Source organism: Stegodyphus dumicola, chromosome 1 (assembly GCF_044657685.1).
Source record: "Stegodyphus dumicola isolate Sdum_Otavi_A_Nest chromosome 1, ASM4465768v1".
Lineage (NCBI taxonomy): Eukaryota > Metazoa > Arthropoda > Arachnida > Araneae > Eresidae > Stegodyphus > Stegodyphus dumicola.
Window position 1 is genome coordinate 276,929,161 of NC_140768.1, and position 22,749 is coordinate 276,951,909.

At 32.9% G+C, this 22,749-nt stretch overlaps 1 protein-coding gene and 1 long non-coding RNA gene across 3 annotated transcripts in view; one reads left to right on the forward strand and one right to left on the reverse strand.

Annotated features, from left to right (window-relative positions):
• The window catches only part of LOC118188927 (uncharacterized), a 187,308-nt gene that overhangs the window by 5,156 nt on the left and 159,403 nt on the right, over positions 1-22,749 (reverse strand). For both annotated transcript variants that reach the window (XM_085807305.1, XM_085807298.1), the window contains exons 18-21: positions 7,484-7,574; positions 2,375-2,480; positions 1,409-1,458; positions 511-620 (exon numbers count right to left, since the gene is read on the reverse strand). In XM_085807305.1, coding sequence (XP_085663431.1) covers positions 511-620; positions 1,409-1,458; positions 2,375-2,480; positions 7,484-7,574 — 357 coding nt within the window. The remainder of the gene's footprint in view (positions 1-510; positions 621-1,408; positions 1,459-2,374; positions 2,481-7,483; positions 7,575-22,749) is intronic.
• Positions 18,265-22,749, forward strand: part of LOC146999560 (uncharacterized) — a 127,462-nt gene continuing 122,977 nt past the window's right edge. Inside the window, exon 1 of the long non-coding RNA XR_015038423.1 lies at positions 18,265-18,657. This is a non-coding gene — a long non-coding RNA (uncharacterized LOC146999560). The remainder of the gene's footprint in view (positions 18,658-22,749) is intronic.

A 22,749-nucleotide genomic window follows, 5' to 3' on the forward strand; every position in this document is an offset into this window, starting at 1 on the left:
TGGCTCTTATTTTCTTTACGCATTAGGTTTGGTTATGGTAGATTCTGGGAAAGCACATTAGTGCTATCTGCATAAGGGAAGGAGTGACGTTGTGGAAGACTTTCTAAGGGGCTCACATATATGTTACACATGAGGAAAAATACGAAAACGCCCATGCAGCCGGCCCGTTCGTTTGGAATCGAAACCATATCAGAACTATCAGTGTTCAGCGATTTTACCGCTCGGCCGCTGGTGGGCCGTTACGCATTAGGAAAACCACGAATACATTCATTCAGATAGCCCGTTTTCCTGGAATCAAACCCAGCTCAAACTAGCAGGGTTCAACGTTTTTATAGTTCGGCTACTGCTTGACCGATGAGAACAGAAGAATGGCAGTGTCATTGTGAGCATAGGTTTCAAAATTATTCTGCCATTCTGCGTAACAAAACTCAGGAAATTTGAGAAATTTGACAGAAAAGAAGTGTACTATAATTTGCATGTGAAGTAGTTAAAAGAAAAAAAGAAGCCTACAGCTGCAAATGTCCGTCAAAGATGACTTCTGTCTCTAAAATGTCCAACCTAGATCGAAGATCGTCATTCTTATGCTGCATGTCGACAATCACGCTGTTCAAGAAGTTGACCTGCAAAAAGAATTAAAATAATCTATGAATATTCCTTAAACATTAGAAACATGTCATTAAAATTTCATTACAAGTAACACCTTACGCTGTTGTTGTTAAAAAATAAGACATGTTAACCTGTCTGTTTTTTGTTAAAGAACTATGATGTTAAACCGCCTGTTAAACTCCATCAAAGTTGATCAACATTGTTAACACGGACAATATTTAAATAGTTCCTATGAAAGTGTAGTGTATGTTGAACTACTTTTTATTTCTCTCAGATTACTTTTGTTATTAAAATGTGCAGTAGTTACCTTTATATTACGTATAAAAAACTTTATTTAACATTTCATAAAGATGGGGTCTATGTCTTTTACTGTATGCATTTTTTCCTCGAAACTTCATTCGAAATTAAAATTTTATTACCTCAAGAACTCTTTATTTCGAATCTTTTATTCTCCACTTGAGATTTAAGATACTATCTAGAATAGATTATATTTTATTTCGAAATTTAGTTTGAATTTTTCTATAATGATAAAGACATCGGAATGTTGATGAATATTTTAAGTTTTTTTTTATAAATATTATCTATTTGTTCAGTTGTCCTCACATTCAATTCTGGAAATTTACTAGGATTCTTATACCTGGATTTCATCTAGCTGTGTATGGGTGAAATACTCATAGCTAAAAAATATGAGGAAATATTCTTATTTCTGGTAAACGTTCAGTCTGAAAATTCGTTACATCTGAGGGAACCATGGAAACGAAATATTTAGTTTCTTTATTACAAAATTTATATTTTATTTTACCTGTTGTTCCATCGCTTCTTTGTCGATCTTCAGCTGTTCAATGTCGGGATCTGCAAGATGCATATGAAGAAAAAAATAACCAAGGGCAACCTTAATAATGAAAAGCTATTATTTGGATAAAAATTGCTTCGCATTAAGGAAAAGTAAACAAATAAGATGTAAACAAACTTAATTGGAGGCCTGGAATTTGCTGGAAAAAATACAATGCGGGAACTTTGAGACAAACTTTAGATGAAGTCATCGAAGTTAAGGTACTGTAGTTTTCTTCACTGAGTTAAAAAATTATTAATATAATAATTAAAAGAGGATATCTTTAGAATTTCCGATGCACAGTCTCGCGAGCTGGAGATAAAATTTTTTTTGGTACATTGTTGCCATTGCTCGCTTTGAAATCCTTGAGTTTGTTAATCAAAAATTCATAAAAGTTTTACAAAATATTAAATAGATAATAAAACAAATTCCAAACTCCAAATTTGGGCTTCCAGATGACCATATTCGGGTGGAAACGTATGTTATTCAAAATTGGATGGCTCTAGGTACGTCGTTTTATCACAGTGCGAGAAACATACATACATTTAAGCAGATTCTTCATTATTTAATTTCTTTAAATGTAATACAGAGCTGTCATATTTGGTGGTAAAAGTTTGAAAAGTCAACCGACATTTCAAGTTTTCAACACAAAGTACCAAAACGAAATTAATAGCCCTTCTGAGCTAACGCCCTTTGGGCTAAAAACTGTAATCTGAAAACCGCGTATTAAAGTTAAACAACTCATTAAAGAATTTAACAGTAAGACTTTCAAAATATTTGAAAAGAAATTATAAAAATTAAAGATATTTAAAAAATTGAGTCTAAGCAACATTTTTAGGTGGTAGTTTAACATCTGAAACCATTTAAAACTGCGAAAACAGTCCCCTTAACTTAAGAAATAATAACCAAGTAAGAATGGAAAGTAATTTAAATTACTTGGTTCTGTTCTGCCATTCTTCAGAGCTGCCAGTTCGACTTGCAAATCAACGATTTTTTGTTCTAGTTGCGATTTCTCCACTTCGTTCTTTTCAAGATCTTTAGCCTGAAATAAACCATATGATACTGATAAGCCACATGATAACCATATGATACTGATAAATGCTGAAATAACCATATGATACTGAAGCATATTCCACATTTAATAGAGATCAGAACAGTATTTTTATCAACCTATACTCCTTAACACCATCATTTCATAAGACATTACTAGGGCTTAGCAAGGAAGTGTAATAAATGGATTAATCATATTCCCCAGATGTTTATATAATGATTCCCACAGACATGAATACATTCTCAAAGATTTTGTAAAGGTAAAAAATGCTGAGAAGTGCTTATGTGGAAGAAGCATGCACAAGGAGAATCAGAAATCCACTATCCAATGATATAAATCACATTTTTCAGGACTAATATTCGTCACTGGCACTGCGAAAATTACCATATCAGAGGCTCAAGGATAAGTGGGCAGAATTCAGTGGTAAAATATCTATTAACTGTTATATCAAGTACCAAGACTATATTATTAGTAAGCAAGTGTTATCCTTAACCTGATTATTAAATTTTATGCAGCTCGAAGAGTTTTAAAAATAAGCCGTGTCTTTGGCGGGATTGTAATCGCGGATCTTCTACTTGCTAGCTGGGCATGCTACTCACTTTACATAACACGCACGGCGAATGACATAATTGCAATAACTCATTCCTTTGTCCCTTATTTAAATGTGATTTGGGTGAGACCAAATTCTCAACCAGCCAAGTCCGGGCAATGACGAATTATTGTTTGCCACAATTTTTGGTCGAGCACTGCTGTAGAGACTATCTGGGTTATCGGGGCAAGAAACATGAAATGTCCCAAATTCTAAACCAGCCAAATCCAAGCGATAACGAATTATTGTCTCCCAGCAATTTTTGTTCGGGGACTGTTATAGAAACCATCTGGGTTTTCAGAGCAAGAAACATGAAACGTTCGACTATGGTGTCCTCGGAATTCAAGCTACGAATCTTTAACTGCTTATTTAGACATGCTAACCATTTACATCGCGAGGGCATGCACGTAGGAATAAGTTTTTACTATTCTTCCATATTGCAATAGAAACGAGAAAGCAAATGCTTACATATATGCAATGCACATAACGATAATGTTAACTTTTGGGGTATGTCACCCAGATGGTATAGTGGTTTGGAAAACCGACTACGATACCAAAGGGCCCGGGTTCCAATCCCGGAGAAAGCATGGTTGTATTTGTCCGTCCCCTCATAGGAGGCAAAAGTGGCCCACCTATTAGATGCCTCCATACTAAAGTGACCATAGTTTCTGGCCTTAGTAGTGCCCAACGTCTCTGGACGGTTGGGCCCGTCATTGAGGAAAAAAAAACGTTGGGCCCATATATACACAATTCAGATTATATTTATATTTTTTAGGGTAGAGACCCTTTTCAAAAGAACTTTTATATAGGATTATGAGCATTTGTCTACTAAAATTTACATATTCTGGCATTGGCAGTTCCAGGGGAAAGTAAGGCTTGACAGGAAAGATAGTTTAAACTTAAAATAAATGTTAGTTAAAATAAATATAAACCCTACAAAGTACATGATGTAATAATACATGCTTGTAAGAGCTCTCGAAGTGTATACGTTCGTGAATTTATAAAAGCCTAACACACTTGCATTCACCACAAGTATTAAAATTTTTTGGGTCCTTTCATTTCTTAGTTAACATAAGCGGATTTAAGAATCTTAATTTTAGCAAATGTCGTCCTCACCAGTATAGTGGCTAGTGATGCTGGCAGTCATATCTCTAGGACCGGGTTCGAATCCTGGAGAACGCTCTGATGCTTGTAAGTGTTTTGCGGCATGGCGGCGCTTAAAATACGTGTAGAGCCGAAAGTCTTCTCCAGAGGTTAGGGGTAAACGGATAGAAAACACTTAGACTTGTCGCCTGGGGGATTTTGCTTCAAAATTCGGAGGGGGGAGAGTTGGGGAAAGCTCTTATTGTCTTCCGTATGGTAACTAGTACCCATACGAACGACAGGCGCAATCCTGAGCTCCCGCTGTGATAAAATTCATGTACTTGTTCTAATCCTACTGTCAGAAAAATGCTACAGGTCATAACAACAACTTTTAGCAAGTGCAATGGCTCACTTGGTCCACTACTTGGCACTCACTTGGCCGTATGGGATTTGTTTTCAGTGCGATTCAATGAAAGTCGGACATTACTCGCACATTGAATGAACTGCGGGGTGAACGAAGAATTTAGACAAGGATATGCTGGGAAGTGTGAAGTAAGTATGGCATACCACAATGCGCCTGGAAGCATGTTGAAATTTATTTTAAATAACGTGCTATTTTTACATTAATTCTTTTTCTGTATCTTTTATTCTTCTGCCAGCTTTCACTAGTGTGCAAATTAATTTAAACAGCGTATGGAATTGCAGTTAGTTAAAGTGCTATATGTGTATGGTGACGTCCTAGTAGACTCATAGTTTGAGGAGCAGAATCACCTACCTCAATTGAACAGCAGCTTAAAGTGTGAATTTGTAACTATTGCATAGTAGGATTAGAATCCCGCTGCTGGAGCCTATTTTGTTGCTGAGACTTAGATTATGTATTTTATTGATTTAAACATTTGAACGAGCGGCGGGTAGCATTTGCTAATTTTCAGCTGTGACTAGTAGGTGTTATAACTTATTATTAGTGTCACTGAAGTTACTTAGACTTTCTAATAGTAGCGAAAACAATACATAGCTTATAAAGCAAGGAAGATTAAACTAGTGAACTTAAACAGTTTGTTAGCCCCTAATTTTAATACCTCTTTTACACATGTAATGTTTTTCTGAACACATCGGGAGGAAAGTTGTTGTTTCCATTTAGCAATTTTTTATCCACTACAAAAGTCAGAAATGGTTAGCAGCGGATAAGGACTAGGACTCTTTCTTTAGGAGACAAAGAACAAAAACAAAAGGAATCCTTCCGAAAGTCATCTTTTCTGTATTCTCTCAGTAACATTTTGTAATGAGTGTTATTTTACATAGCTAGTGCTATTATATTCTAATACCCTATGAGAGGTCAGTTGAATAATTAGTTGAATAATTTAATCTCTAATTCTTTTATCTAAATGCGATGAGCTTTGTTATCTGTAAAACTTTGCTTAGGATTGATACCTCTGAATTTTGGGTTATAAGCAGCTTCTCACGTGTTATTTCTCACCTGTATATTTCAATTCAAAGTAATGGTGTTAACCGTGGATTTTGAAACTCATCAGAATTTGGTATCAATTCTGAGAGCTGAAATAAGTAATTTTTGAAGACGAGAGTCTACAACGTTCGCAAATTTGTGACTTTTGTTGGTTACGACAACCTATTACTTATTGCTATACAGCTACCTATTGAGCTACCTTGCAGATGTCTTATGATTACCTGCAACATCCTGTTCTCGCTTTATTAAGACAATACCTACATTAGTTTCTGAGTATGTTTAACAGATCCGAAATTCCACATTTTACGGTTTCGATGACAGAACCTCATCCAAAGTCAATGAGCGTTTATAAATTGCTTACTAATAGTCATATAGTAAAGTATAGTATAGTCATATAGTCATATATCACTGTTCAATACCAGGAGATATCCACCCCTCGGTTTCAGGCAACCCGTCTGGCTGCATGCGATTTTCGGGGTTTTGTTTTCTCCGTGTGTAATACGAATATAAACTAACTCAGAAATTCTCTTCGAAGGCAATATTTTTTTAAGAAGATAGCCTTCACGTGCTTTAACATAATCAGTTGACTAATCGAAATTTTCCAGTAAATATGTTTTGTAATAACTATGATTTCTTTTATTAAGATGATCTTAAACTAATAACTTAGCCACTGTAAGAATCTTCCATTACATTCTACTGCTATCCTGATACGAATTTCCTTATGGTGTCATATCAAAACAAGGCACAGAAAGCTTTTTCCCCGATTTATCTTTAGAAGGGGGGATGACGAAGATGGTTCAGAAAATGTTGCTAAAGCTGCATCAACGATGTGTTGGTAACGGATTGATATGATTTTATACTTTGGAATCATTCACTTTGGAATCACTTTGGAATGAGCCAATTCGCTATAATTCTGAAATTGTAAGGTTACTTGGCCACATTTCCACCCTTCTTTTTCTTAGGTCGAAACTGGATGCTATATTCTTTTTATCTTGGTTTGTGGCAGAAATTTTGATCACTTCGCAGTGTCGACAGAACTAGTAATAATTGTACTTGTTCAAACAAAGAAATCCTCCCCTCCAGTTTTAGATGTTCATCTGTGGAAACCACTGAAAATGGTTTTGCTGATCGTATCCAATACATTTTACACGCAGAACAGAAAGTTCTAAATATGGAAAAAGATCATACTGAAGGGCTGCCAAATTACAACTTATTATGTTCCGCAAATGAAAAGTTTATTACATACAAACGCATTTCTTTTCAACAGCTCTCCAATCATTGTTAAGAAACACATCTACTAGACTAGCGCTATTCAAAATAGCACTAACAACTACTATATCTATTATGCAAGGTTAGGTTAGGTTATTTGAATATGGCAGACCCACGGAGGTTATCTGACTAAGAGAGAGGATAACGTCGTGGAGGTCTTTCAGAGGGAATCTGGCTTATTTTCACGTTACACATGGGGAAAACCAACCATGCGGCCTGTTCGCCAGCTCGTTATGATCGAACCCAAACTAGGTTGAACTATCCGTAATCAGAGGTCATAAATGGTAGGCATGAATTATGCAAGAATTTTTCGAGATATGGAAAAAATTATCAAGGATTCCACCAAGAGGATAAAGTTGAAAAACTGTTTAAAATCTTACAATTCCGGAATTTGACTGAAAATTATATTAAGAGTCCCTCAGTAATAAAAAAATTAAAATGTTGTTTTCTTGTTTAAAGATACAGGAATTTATCTGAAAATTGTGTTAAAAATTACTTAATTACTTTAGGAATGGAATATTAAAGGTCAGTCTAATTTTTAACAGCTAGATAACTAGTCCGAATAATATAGAATAAGGTTTACTTTACCTGTTGATGCTGAAGTTTCTCTTCTTTCAGTAACTGCGTAGCTTCGAAACTTCTTTGCATCGCCTGTTTCTCTGCTTCGTATTCCAGCAATCTACAATAAGTAATAACCTGGTAACAAGTGTCAATTTACACTGAATTTCTTACCTTTATGAGGGATTTACGAAAATTAACAACAAAAAAAAAAAAAAAAAAAAAAAAAAAAAAAAAAAAAAAAAAACAACATAAATCATAGATTACTAAAAAACATTAGATAAAATATTATCTCAAGGTTTTAAGAAAAGGAAATTACCTCATCAACATGTTCAACATGAGCAAATACGTTTTAACTCATATAATCATAACTTCATGCTGTACTCTTAGTGGTATAGTTAATTTGTCTTGGGATATGCTTACCCTTAGTGGATGTAGTAAATCCTTTTTGATAATATACTGGGTCTTACTAGATTGTACTCTGTGCGATTAGATCTTCCTGCTGATTCACTGGTCTACTCTGAGTACTGTGGCTTCCAATATTTGGACTCTAGAGAACAGACTTGATTCTTTCATGACTATATACTTGTGTAACTGCTTCATTTCAATAGCGTGAAGATTCTGAACAGGGTGTTGATCCTTATTGTTCATTTACCTGTGTTTTCCTATTATATACGGCTGACATTTAGCTAACTATGATTTTCTACTTTAAACGTTTTTCATTTATTGTTACCATGTTTGTTACTGTAGGCGGCTGCAAATTACTGTCTTAACTATTCTAGAAAATCTTTATATAATAACTCCAGATGTATTTCTTCAACGTATGCAATATACCCAAACAACTCTGTATTTTGTACAAATGTAAACTTTGAAATTTTGACTTTGACAATTAATGCCCGACTGATCTGCTTTAGCCCCGACCTAAGGTTGTGGCCAGCAGATAGTAGATGGTTTTACCTCTGAGTAACATATTCCGTTTGTTGCCTTTAGGCTAACTTAGGTCGGAAGTTGCTCAGTAGGTCAGTGTTGTGGCTTCCAATACAACACAAAGATTTGTCATGGTCATACGAGGGGCTTTTCAAATGTAAACAGGAATTTTGAGCTAAAAATTATTTATTGTATATAATGTTTGCCTGTTTTAAACTATGATATATTTCGCATCGTAGTGGCGTAGCTGGTTAATATGCGGTACTTATATGACAGTAGAAGCAATAGCATTTCCCATTACGTTGTGCAGCTGACAGTCGTTGATGCAAAGCTATGCTACTGACCTGTTATAAATAATTCATACTTCACGTTTTGCTGCCGTTGATCGAATTGGACATACGAGATGGCTGACCAGAATATAGCGAGAGCATCAGTATGAAACTGAGGTACTACATTCGCTAATATTTCAGGTTCATTGATCAATCCCTGCCGGTTTTTGAGCATTTTAGCTAAACTCCTGCAACATTTGCGGCCATTTGGAAGAGGCATGCGCGATATTAAGTTTTTCCGAAATACAGTTATTATTTTCTGGAAATCTTAGCTGTCACCTTCCCCTCCCCAAATCGAAAAGAGAGGAAACAGGAAAACACTTTTCTGTCAGGAAAAATATTGATCATATATCACTATGCACATTGCTATAATCATATAGCATTTGTTCCAGAACTTTCTGCCGACAAACAGCCCTCTGATTAAACGATCCCTGAGATTAATCGTTTCACAAAATTAAGGAGCTTCTGGGTGGAAAGGGCTTTCCTGCCAACGAAGAGCTCCAAAAATGCGTAAATGATTTTTTTCCATAAATTAGCGGCAGACATAAATGACACAGATCACACAAACTTATCTACCATTATAAATAAGTGCTTGAAGTGCTATGGGTGCCCGAGTGTAATAATAGTTCAAGATATGTACATACTTTTTAATAATAAAAAAGGCGCAACAAACTTACCAAATGGCTACTTTCTGGACGTGATACAAATATTTAAAAGCGCTTTAATGTCTCTTACATACGCAATACAATTTCTTTTTAAGAAATCCTTGTTTATTATGTATATATTTGAAAGAGGAACTCTTTGATGAAATGACAGTATTGTAGACTCCATCGCAGTGAATGAACAATGGAATCTTTGCTACTCCTGTGTGTAAAATACATTGAGAGTGCTTTTATTTAATTCAATCAGTCCACAAAATTAATTTCAATATGTAAATTAATGACATCATAATGATCAAATAGCGATATACAGTTTTTTTTCCATACTCTGGCATGAATGCCTGGTATTATGTTACAATTGTTATCGCTTTTCTGTCTTTGACGTGATCAAGATTATCGAATTTTTTACAGTTTCTAAGAGAACCTCACAATGAAAAAACTAGTGATGTAGCGAGGTAAGGTCAGAATTTCTTGCGGTTCATGGGATCTCGTTAAAAGAAGACCTGTAACTTGGCGACTTGAAGGAATAAAAAGTTCTGTAGCATACGAGCGTACACATTAAAATTCATATTAGTTTCAACAAAGAAAAAAGTAGCCAAGTATTCTTTAGGCTCAACTAGACAACGACCTTAGGAAAATCCCGAATATGTTTATGGGTCCCATGCCGATTCAGTTTCCAATCTCAAACTCGACAACTGTAGCGATTTACTCAACCGTTGATATGGAACGCTGTCCTCTCCAAGAACAGGAAGGATATTTTCAAGAAATATTAGTTCTTTGTTAAGTTTCTGTAGAACGTTAACTTCATATGGAGGAGGGAATGTGCAGCTTCAGCTCGATGAGGCAATCAGCAGGATTTAAAAATTTAATTTTGTTAGTTCGAAGCAGTAGGTATATTTGTTAGTTCGAAACAACAAGTGAGGCTTCGGATGGCAAAATAGCTGACTATGCATAAATATGCTATTATACTCGTATAATAAGCGGTTTAAAAGCAATAAACATAGTTCTTCAGAATATTTTTAAAACTTTTTAATATGATTCATTTAAATAAAACGCATTAAAAATCATGAGATGTCTAATTAGAAATATTGAATATTTTTATGAAATTAAACTGCTGGACTCATAGAAATCACTTTATATTTTTTCTTTCCTAAAATAAGCTATTTCAGTCGGTAATTCTAAAGATATGCTGTTGGTAAGTATTTTGCGATTTTGTTGCCTACTACAAGCGCATAGAACGTGGTATTTAGTAATTAAAATTAAAAACACAAAAAGTTAGTAATTAAAAAAAAGTATTGTGTAAGTAATCTACAAGAAAACAGAACATTGAAATGACGAATTGAAAACCAACATTTAACACTGTATCGGTTATTCTAGTATATGGTGCTTTTAAAAATTTGTTATTTTGCTGTTGAATTGTATGTGGCGTAAGTGCGAAGAAAGCGATGCTTAATAATAAAGCTAGTAAAAGAGCAGATTGGTTTTCCCTGATGTGAGAGAGCATAAAAAACCTTGTCAAACCCTCTAGTGCGACGTTAAAACCTGAAACCTTTCAGATTTTCTTTGTTAGTTGTATTCTAATTTATTTAAAACTACTCTGGATTTGTACTTGTAATGCAGTACAACAGACAAACCATATCATCGGTAAAATACTTGGTGAATAATTTAATCAGTATTATTCAGGTATCACAGTAGTTTTCCGCTTGTATATTGTGAATACAAACGAGTTTACCTTACAAAGGCCTATGAAATTCTCTTTCTGAGTCGAGTTTTGATTTTGTTCAATAGTAAAATTTAATTTTGTTAGTTCGAAGCAATAGGTATTTTAAAATTTATTTACTAAGTTATTTTTTTAATTTAAATTTAATAGATTCTACAAGCTCTAAATACAGCGAGTTTGAGGTGTACTTCTAGCAATAAGATATATGAAATTATTCAGAATTAAGTACGTAAAAGTTTCTTTTCTGATATTCTTAGCACTAAAAATATTTAAATCAGAGTAAATTGAAAAAATAAGCTTACATAAAAATTTTAAAATACACTTACAAAATACTGTGCCATGCCATAGGGTAGGTAATTAAGATGCAACAGGTAATTAAGACATGTTTGGATAATTCAGTGATTTTGCACTTCTTCAAAAATTTCCTTATACACTCACAAATAAATTAAATGATAAGATGTCTAATTAGAATAAAAATCTCGAAAATCTTGAATATTAGAAAACTAACATTGTTGAAATTCGGTTAAACGGGAAATCATATGTACATTTAGTTTCTCTTTAAACTGAATAAAACATTTATTGCCATTTAGTGAAACTAAGTGCTTATATTTGAGACAAATTTAAAGCAAAACTAACAAAGATAGAAACGATTGCTAGGCTTTCCGTTCTCTACGCGAAAAAATAATACACAGGAGAGTTGCTGAGAAGTTCTGTAGTCGAGATTAAAAAATCACACAGACGTAGAAAATGTCTTTATTATTAGTGTAAATGTTAGCAATAACTTGAAGCATACAGGTATTATGTAGATAAGCTTTTAGTACCTGAATAATCAATGTATTTCTGTAGTTTTAAAGATCTTTGGTAGAGTAATAACTTTATTTTTAAAGTAAGACGTTAATACGTATTACTCGAAACGAAACAAATATGTTAAGCATTTAAAAAATTAGTTATTCACTCGGTAGATGGCGCTAGTTAAAAAGAACTAGTTAATTGGATTCTGATCTATTTATCTTATTTCGGTTGAAGATTCAAATTAACCCATAGCAGCAATTATTATATTCTATCAATAAGTTAAATTTTCTGCTTACATTTGTATTTGCAAAAGTGCAATGTTTGTTCTTTAATTCGATTCTTATTTGATAATGCATCTAATATACAAATTCGACAAAGAAATGAAATTTCTTAATGCAGTGGCGCCATCTATTACCATATGCTGCATATGCTAAAATTTATCAGGCGTTAAGAATTTTTTCATTTTAATTTCAAATACACATTTTTCATTGCAATTAGATTATCTATATATCATTGCAATTAGATTATTATTAGAATTCTGAAAAAAAAAAGAACTGAACACAAACTGTACATAAAGACTGTACTGTACATTTTGTTTTTTAAAACTATTTCCGTTATTAAAAAGCGAGGAAATATCATGTACGGTTCGGAAATTTCATTAAATTGAAAGTATTTTTGTCGTTATTCTGAGTGATACAATATGACATAAATTTAAAAAGTATTAACATTATAATCGTTAATTGTACAGTACTTTATTTTTTGTGAAAACGCTACGTAATTCTTTGTTTTAGTAAAAGTAAAATTAATGCTGCAGTTTTAAAAACAGTTCATCAAATAAAATGATTTACGATAATTTGTCATTTAAAAAATACAGTACCCCTTGATTAATGTAATTGATTAATACATAAATATTATTGCATAAATCCGAGCTATGTTAATAAAAGATAATAACTGACGATAAAATCACAGTTCGTTCATAATAAAATAATGTGCTAATAATTCGTTTTATACGATACTCTTTTAAGAACGGTAAAAAATGAAAGAAAAGAAAATGCTAAATGTTTCAGCTATATTACTTATTGCAGTTTTTTTTGCCAAGAGAAAATGTTATCAAGAGTCATTCGTACAATTTTTGTTTTACACAAGGACATACGATATTTTGAAATTTTGAGAAGTAGCCCTTTCTATTCCGTTGCAGATTGCAACATTCAGATATAATAATAAGCAATGGGATATCCGTAAAGAATATTTAATTTTTTTTTTTTTCGTGAAAGATGCAAAGGTGTACCTTTAAATGATACCGATTGTTAGAAAAGAAAAGTATCAGCTACATGTTGTTGCTTTTTTACGGTCACGGTTCAAAATTTTGAACTGAAATTATAGTGTTTTCATGATGCTTAAATAATCCTCAAAGACTTGTTAGTAGTTCTGGAAATGGATTTTCTGACGTTTCGATTTTTAAATCGAACACTGGCTATTTCTCTCAAGGGCTTTATTTTGCAGAATTTGTGTTTATAGCCCAAAGGAGCATTAGCCCAGTAGGACTATTAGTCTCAAAACGAGATTTTGCGTTGAATCACTGTAAAAGTCTGAATCAATTTTCATATTGTTGCCAGCAAATATTATAGCCCTGTACCATATTTAAAGAAATTAAATAATGAAGGATTTGCATGAATGTAGACGTGTTTCTCGCATTGTGCGATAACGTAGTCCCTCACCTGAACATAGGCACTCGAAAGTCCGAATTTTGAATTTCGAATTTGTTTTCTCATTCATATTTTGTAAAACTTTTAACGAATTTTTGATTAACAAAGTCAATGATTTCAAAGCGAGCAATGGCAATACTTGTAGGGAAAAAACATTTTTATCTCTAGCTACGAGACTCTCTATCGAAAATTCTAAAGATATGTTGTATTTAAATATTTTATTATGCATTTCAAATTTTGTAAAACTTTAATGAATTTTGGATTAAAATCTCAACAATTTTAAAATGAGTAGTAGCAACAGTGTAAGGAATAAAATAGTTTTATCTTCAACGTGGGAGGCAGTCTATCAGAAATTCTAAAGATATGCTGTTTTTTAATATTTTTAGCCCAAAGGAACATCAGCTGAAATGCTCTTGAAACTTGTATATGTATGTAAATTTAAAAAAAGGTCCCCTTTAGGCGTATAATATAAAATTTGAAAGCTTTCAGTTTTTTTTTCTTTTTATTTTATAGAGTTTATTTTAGTTTTACTGATGTTAGAAACTTTTTCAGTAGTCAGTTTAGAAGGTCGTTTGCTACTTGTTGGTTGTTACACGCAAAGCATAAATTATTTTTCGGATTTAATCAATCTACAGCTATTTAAAAAACTGAATGATTTAAAAGTAGTAACCATTTTCTTAATTTTCATTCTACGTTTTCATAATATATCAAATTTATGTAGTTATAAAATACATTTAGTTTATAAAACTATATTCAGCAGATAATTTATAGGCATATTTACTGAGTTATTACAGTTAAGAAAAGCTATATAGTCCGTATATAAATTCATTTGGATTTTCTTATCAGCATAAATTCTACAATAACAGATAAAACAACTCTATGTCGTATTAATTATTATCTCTTTACTTGGCTCTTTAATTTTTCCCTTTTCTTTTCCTCTTATTTTTTTCCCCATTTTTTAATATTTATCACATGGATCCATAACTTAAGGCTCAGTAGACTGTAAGTAATTCAAGACTGAGTTCTTTCATCTAATATTTTGATCATTATCTTCTTTGACACTTTATATATTCATTAGCTGACTTTATATGTGCACTGTTTTTAATTTCTAGAAGATCATTATCACACAAATCTTAGAATTTGAGTCTAGTTATTTTTAACGAGACTGTGTAGGAGGAATGACATTATCTTGCTTACGGCTTTCTTTTTGTCGGCAAGGAAACATTAGTGCAGGGTTTTACGAGGTAAATCTAGAATCGAGTTTATTAAAACATTTGCCTCGTTAGACAAAAAGATTGTCGCAATTTATTGCTCAGGCAAATGCTGCTTTAAGAAAAACCACATTAACCGCAAAGAGATACCAATATAAATTTAACACGCACAGTTTGGGACTGATACTATTTTTCAGTTACCACAAGTTTTCATTTACACATTCTATGTTTATCTTATCCTTGTTATTTTCCCTTTTTGACTGTATTCTTTGCAAGACTGTTCGTACAAATGTAGAAAAGTTAGCTTAATTTGTCTACCCCTAAGTTTCGGAAACTTTGATGTTTTTTTGGATGCCTCGATATTGTTCTTGCTTTTTTTACCGGGTTTCCCCGAAAATAAAACCTAATCAAAAATAAGCTCTGGCATTGGATTTTTCAGCGAGTAACCTGGCCAAGGCTTACCAATAAAATATTCCCTAGTTAAGATCGCCAGCCAGAGCAGCGCCTTATTTCCGAATGACCAAGTGTAGACGCATCACACTTTCACACAAACGAACATGGTTATTAAAATTAGAATCATCAGTATCCAATACGTCGCGTTAGTAAAGGGCGTTTAGCACTTGATTTAATAATAAATTTAAAAACTAATAAATTTTGATATTCAGTTAAAATAAGAGAAAAAAGAAAGAGCTAATCCGTCGAGTACAAGAAAGGAACTGTTGGAGAGTCCAGAGATAATTAATTAATTTTACAGCTTTCTGAAAAAAGAAGATGGATCTACGAATGTCTGAAAATGGCGACCAGAGTACAATAATATCAGTCAACAGGCCGACGAGGGAAATGCTTAGAAGGGATAATTCTGTATCAGGTCGACAAACATTAATTCCTAAATTGCAACACATCATCTGTGAATGGATTGTTGATATAAGAGCAAAGTGCTTGGTTGTCGCAGGCTGATATGCAAGCATTTGTCCTTGCAGTGGCACCACAGCTAGACATACGGCCAGGCGAATATAAAGCATAACAGCACTGGATGGACGGCTTCCTTCAGCGATATGAATTGTTTCTGAGAATTTCGACAACACTGTTCACATTGAAACATACTGAAGAGATTAAACGTGCACTTGCATTCAAGTGTTTCGTTGACGGCATCGACCTTTCTGAGTATCAACTCTCGAACATGATTGCTGTGGATGGAATTATAGTGTTTATAGGTCAAAAGTGTCAGACTTGCAATTGATCAGAAGAGTGCCTCTGCGATATACTACATTCCCTCCACTGGTTTCCCTCCACTGGTTACGAACGTGTACGAATTATAGTATGTATTTCGGAAATTTCTCTCGATGGAAAGAACCTGCTCCCCTTCTCTAATCATTTCCAAAGGCAAAAAAGAGGAAACTAAAAGCGTTTCAGGCTTTGGTGTGCTTGAGACTGAAAGCGCTTGGCGCACACAAGCGGTAATAAGAAAATGGGTCGATTTATTTCTACTACTTATTTTGCGAGGTGGCAAAAGAGGTATACTAATATGGAATTCTGTCAGCATTTTTCACTTCGCTAAAACCATAAAGACTTCCTTGCAGAAAGAATTGATCAAATAATGATTCGCGCAGGAATGCCAGCATATTTCCAAACTCTTGATATTGTAATAAGCAAGCCATTTAAACATCATCTGCGAACGGAAATCAATGACTACATTGAGAATGGAATGGAGAGAAATTTAACGAGGAAACTTTGTGAAATCTAATCTACAAGAAATCGTTATTTGGGTGAAGAATGCATGATAAAATAACGGACAGCTGTGTTGTCGATGCCCTCAGAGCAGGTTACATAGACGAAAGCTCATGTGAGGACAGCTCTATTGCTCAACATGAGAGACTAGGTCTGATGGTCTTAGAGGAAATAAAGTCCCCCCCCCCCCAAAAAAAAAATCAGGCCGAATAAATCGACCATGATTTGGAGCTTTATGACTATGTTCCAGAAGAAGGCGACATAACTGTATTAGAGGAAATGGTTTTGTTCATTTTTTTAATGTTTCTCGAACGTGAATAAATGTATTTTTTGAACTAAAAAAAGTGCTTCTTGAATATGAATAAATACTAATTATTCTGCGTGAAAATTAAGATATCCTCTGAAAATAAGTTCTAGAGTGTCTTTTGCAAAAAAATTTAATATAAAACCGGGTCTTATTTTTGAGGAAACACGGTATTTCAGAACAGGTGTATCATTTATTTCGCAGATATTAGGTACCGTCGATACACCGCCAACTACCTGTTAGCGGCTTTCAGGAATGAAATAGAATTTCGATATCAAAAGATCGATTAAACGCGTTTTTTTTAATTTTAAATTAAATTTTTTATTTTTTGCCAAGTACTTTTGGTCAGTCGCAACAAAAAGTATTTATTTTGCGTTATTTGTATCTCACCCATACGAACGCCGCCATATAAGAAAACAAGTAATTTTTTCGAACCAACTTCCAGTTCTTTTTCCAACTCTTTACCAGAAGTTGTTACCATTACATTTTACATCTTTCTTCATGTACAGTTTCATTTCATAAGATCCGGGAACCTGTGCCCATCTTTTAACAGTTTAGAATCTTGTGACGGATATACGAACCAGAATATATAGTACCTTTAATGCACATATTTCGCTTTTTAATTTAGATTGCAGTAGACTGCCCATTAACTATCCTTTATGAAACAAATCCTCAAGCTGTATAAGCAAAATTGTTGGTTAGTTGTAAAAATATAAGAGAATTGTATTTATACGCCGTAAATTGCATTTAAAAAGTAAATTTACGTGTTTATCTAAAATATTTATTAAATATTTAAAATTAGTTTAAATACCAGCAATTTTCTTTTTCACTTTAATGCTCTCAGTTGAGAATAAAAATCATGTGCATTGCAAATTCAGATCAGAAATAAGAAATCAATGTATTGTTGTAAATCGATGTTTGCATAAGAGCTTTTATTTATCTTTAATTATTATAAAATCACATTGCTCATCAGTTTAAAAAAAGATAGTTATTAAACTTTTTAATTTATTTATATAATAGACCCTCATATCACGAATGCCTCTCATCGTGAACAATTCTGTTCACAAATTATCCAAAAAAAAAAAAAAAAAAAAAAAAAACAAGTTCATAAAGCAATAAATGATTCTTAAAAGTGCTTAGAGATAATCTATGACACAGAATTAAGAAATAAGAGATTTCTAGGAACATCATTTTAATGTTGCTTATGTAATGTTTTCGGAACCATTTTTTTCTGCTAGGAAGGTTATCAGACGGAAATCAAGAAAAAGACATTCAAATATTTCAAATATCTCAATTTCAAGTATTCTTAAGATTCCAGCATCGGTAACGGAAGCGGACTTAAAATTACTGGTAAGAAATTTTAACAAACCACACATTTATTGTAAAATTGTATTGCAATACAAAGGCTGTTCACACATTTTTTAGACGATTTTCATTGTATTTACAGAAATATTTTACCTAAAACCTTTGTATTTAAAATATTCTGTTTGTTAACCTTTATTCTTCATTATCTTCCTACAGCGTAATTTTCAAGACTGTAAAGCCTTTTGTAAGAGGAGAATCGGAAGAGGTAATTTATCACATTCCTCTTGAACAGCTTCCCAAAGGCCAAGGAAAGTTGTTGGTCGGCGTTTGGACAATCCACTTTTTAAGTCCAAATCGCAAAACATTCATGTGCGATACTTCAGGAGAGACATGAGTTAACAGCATGGCCTTGATACCCATTTCTTGTTTCTTTTTTTTCCAGGAAATTAACAGTGGATTTAACCTGTGGCTGCTTTGTCTTGATGTAGGTCTACTGACTGATGGCACTGTGGGTAAACAGAAGGTATGTCATATTTGAAAATTTGGTATATATGTGTTCCTGATAATATGTAAAGGTGATTTTAATAGTTTTCTCCACTCTCTTTAATTTTAAATTGCCATTATGTGAAAAACCAGCAATAATCATAAATCACTTTCAAAATCTTTCTTTAGATTCTTTAGGAATTTTTTCCTCCTCTTTGATGATAATAAATGGACCTATTTTTATTACAGTCATTTACATACATCCGAGATTCATTTTTCGTGACAATATTTTTTTATTTTTGTCCTGGTAAATGTTTTTCATAAAGAATTCTGCAGCGCGTTCTGCGTTCGGCGATATGCGGTGGAGAAAGACTGTACACATTATGTGTTTGCGCCTCTTTTGGATTCAAATCAGCATTAATCACTTTGTTTACAATTAACATTGAGCATTTTAATGATTTTGCAACTCTCCTTCGACTTTGCAGACTTTCTTTTAAGATAAAAATAGTAACTTTTCAACATTCTAAACATTCCGTTTTTACCTTTGATATGCATTTGTAACAATTTTTCCACTTGAAGACAAACCTCGATTTTTTTCGCCTTCTTGTTGACATTACCAATCGTAGCTTACCATGACTTTCACAACTTTTTTTAATAACTAGGTACGAATAATTTTCCTCGGAAAGCGCTATTTTGCATGAAAACAAAACTATCAAGTAAAAGACAATAATTTATACGTTGAAAAAAAAATATAGTTGCAGTTAAAAATTTTTTCAAAGATTTTTTTTTTAATAGCAAAGCAAAATCGGTTAAAAAATGTGCGAACAACCTCTTTAAATCATTCGGCTTGGAGGGTCAGGATGCGAATTTCAAATTCTGTGTGAGGCTTAGTTATTTGTGCGCGTCTCCCTTTATCGCTCGCGCATTGTTGGTCTACTCCCTGTGGTATATCCTGAACAACACTGTCGGTGATCACACGCCTAATCAATTGATGTGGCCATTGTGGACTGATATTGTTTAAGAACATTACTGATAATTAATTATTAAACATTATACAGAGTATTTCAGCAAATCGATTACAAGCTTTCAGGAGAGATAGAGTACACCTAGATGATGGCAAACCACATAGCAATGCATAGTCGGAAACACTTTCTTGGTGCCGTAGAGACGACAGAAAACACAAAAAAAGGAAGGACACGAACAGCGTGACAAAACATATGTTATTTTGTTTAGTACAGCAGAAATCAACAAATGAGAACAAAAACAGATAAGATTCGAACGAAAGAATGTATTCGAAATTACGACCCCTGTACGTGATGCAGGCCTAACATCTCCGGCGCATAGAAGATACATGAAGCACACGGTTCCAGCATCACCGTCCAGGTCGTAATTTCGAACACCTTCTTTGATGATGATCGTCTGTTTTTGTTCTTATTTCTTAATTTCCGCTGCATTAAGCATAATAAGCATTATTTTGACTTCCTTTCTTGCGCTTTGTGTCGTAACTATCGCATTAGGAAAGCGTTTCCGACCATGCATTGTTATGCGTTTTCCCATCGTCTAAATTTACCCTATCTCTCCTGAGAGTCTGTAACAGATTTGCTGAAACAACCTGTAAATTGAATAATAGGAAAAATTGCAGATTCGATTCTATATGAATGAATAAATGATGATGTTCTTAAACATTATAAATTGAAAAATATAACTTAGAAAGAAACTGAAAATAAATAAATAAATATTCAATTAAAATACATATAGAATGAAGCAACGTGTATATCTTTCTCATTTATACTCAGATTGGATTCAAATCCGGCAGCTGGATGGAAGCACACTTGAAAGTATAGACTTTATGGTGCAGTATGTTGAACAGACAGGTTGGCTGATGGGGAACATATACCTTAGTTCATTATATCTTCATATGAACTAAGATATATGTTTTCCATCAGCCAACCTGTCAACTTCATATGAACTTCATATTCATCAACTTCATATGAACTTCATATTCATCAACTTCATATAAACTAATAATCTTCATTTATTCATTATATCTTTATGTTAAGTATAGCTTAAATGGAATACTGTGTGCTCATTGCCCTGTTAGCATTTTGCTGAAAGCTCAAAATCAAAGGGCACTTATGATACTTTTTTTGCTTTCTTTAAGGAAAACTAAAACTTACGTTTGTATTAAAACCTTTATAAAAACACGAATTACTTGTTCAAAACAAACACTGAAACAAAATTATGGTCTTTTTCTTAACTATTATACAATTTAAACCGTTATAATTATAAAAATTAAATGTTTCACATCTTAAAAAATATAGATAATATTTTACACAAACTAAAATCAGGATTATAAAATTAAATTTTATAACTATATAGTATATCATATAATAGTAATAGCAGTAAAATTCTGTAACTAAAATGTGCATATTACATAACAAGGCTGAAATTTTGTGATAATTGTTTCGCATTTACGTATCGTTTTCGTATGATACTTTGAAAGACCGTATAAATGTTGTTTTGCTATATAATAAAATTTAAATTACTTGTGTTTTCTGAAAAAGAAAATTTGAAAAGAATAATTTCGTCAGTACTTTGTTATAATATTATGAAGGAAATGAATATTAATTGTGTTAAAAGAAGAAGCCACACCCGTTGTTAAATATTAATCCGGAAATTAAATAAAATGCCTTTATTCCCACAGAAAAGAAACACTAAATAAGTCACTCACTTTATTGGGCACATAAGAATATAGTATTTCTTGGGTTTTTAAGTAAATTCACAAACCTCTAATAGCATCTGAATAAAAAAAGTATATGGATTTCTGCGATGACTTTAGAGTATGCAAATATAACATTCATTTCTAAAAAATACTGATCGTTAATATAGGTGCTAATCGTTTTTCTTTGTACCTTCTACAAGCTACGCTCAATTTTTGTAGAAATAAACATATCACAACTTAGCTATGTTTGCAGAAACGATGCCACATGGTAAAATCCCGATTAAGTGTTTAATTTAAAATTAAGGTTAATCAGACGAGTTATAAAAACGCGGTAAAAAGGAATAACATATATTATAATTAACAGAAAATATTTTTAACACTTTATCTGCATTTTTAAGGCGTCTAATTTGGATAATAAATTCATTTGTTATGTAAAATCAGTATTCGAAAACAAAAAGAACATATTACAAATAATAAAAGAATTAACGCTATTCGAAACGTAAAAAAAGAGTTACAAATCACGTCAAAAGAATAATATTTACAAGAGAACTTGAACGATGCCACTGAACGGAATCAACTATTATTCTTAACGGAATCAACTATTATTTAACTCAATGAAATATTTAAAGCAGAAGCTTCGTACGCATTCCTAGAAGAATAACGACCATAATTATGGTAATTTTAAATGAATACGATAATAATGTATTAATGCATACACATTAATTTTAAGAAAATACGTTGGCAATATCTACGGCTTACTCTGTGAAATGTTTTGGCGTCAACCTGAGTCGCAGACGATTATAAGCCAGAGTCTATTTGTTGAAAAATATTTTTTGATGTTGTTTTTTGCGATAGGCGTGGTTTGGTTTGGTTTTGTGTGTGTGTGTGTAATTATGGCAAAGCCTCGAAGGCTATCTGCCTGAGGGGAGGGATGCCTTCGTGGAGGACTTTCTAAGGGAAACTGGCTCGTATACACGTTACACATTGCGATAGGTGTGAAACAGGTGAATATTTGTAAAGGCAAATACAATAAACAAAACATCCGTTGAAAATAAGGAGTTTTATCATTGTGGATTTCTGCATTTTGATTTATTTACATTAAGTATAACTTTTGTGTGTGTGGGGGGGCACGTATTATAGTAAAATCGGGATATGCATAAAAAGGCTAAATGCAATTACATCGAACATTTTATAACAAAAACTGCTTGGGTAGACAAAAAAAATTAGGCCTAACGCTATCACAATGTTATGTCTATTTATATAAAAGAAACGCGTGTTACGCTAAGCAATGATATTCTTAGAATAAGCAAACAATACGCCTATATACTAGTATATAATTCTTTTAAATTATTTATTATTATTCTAAGTACATATTTAGCATATGATATGTCGTACTGTGTTATTGATATG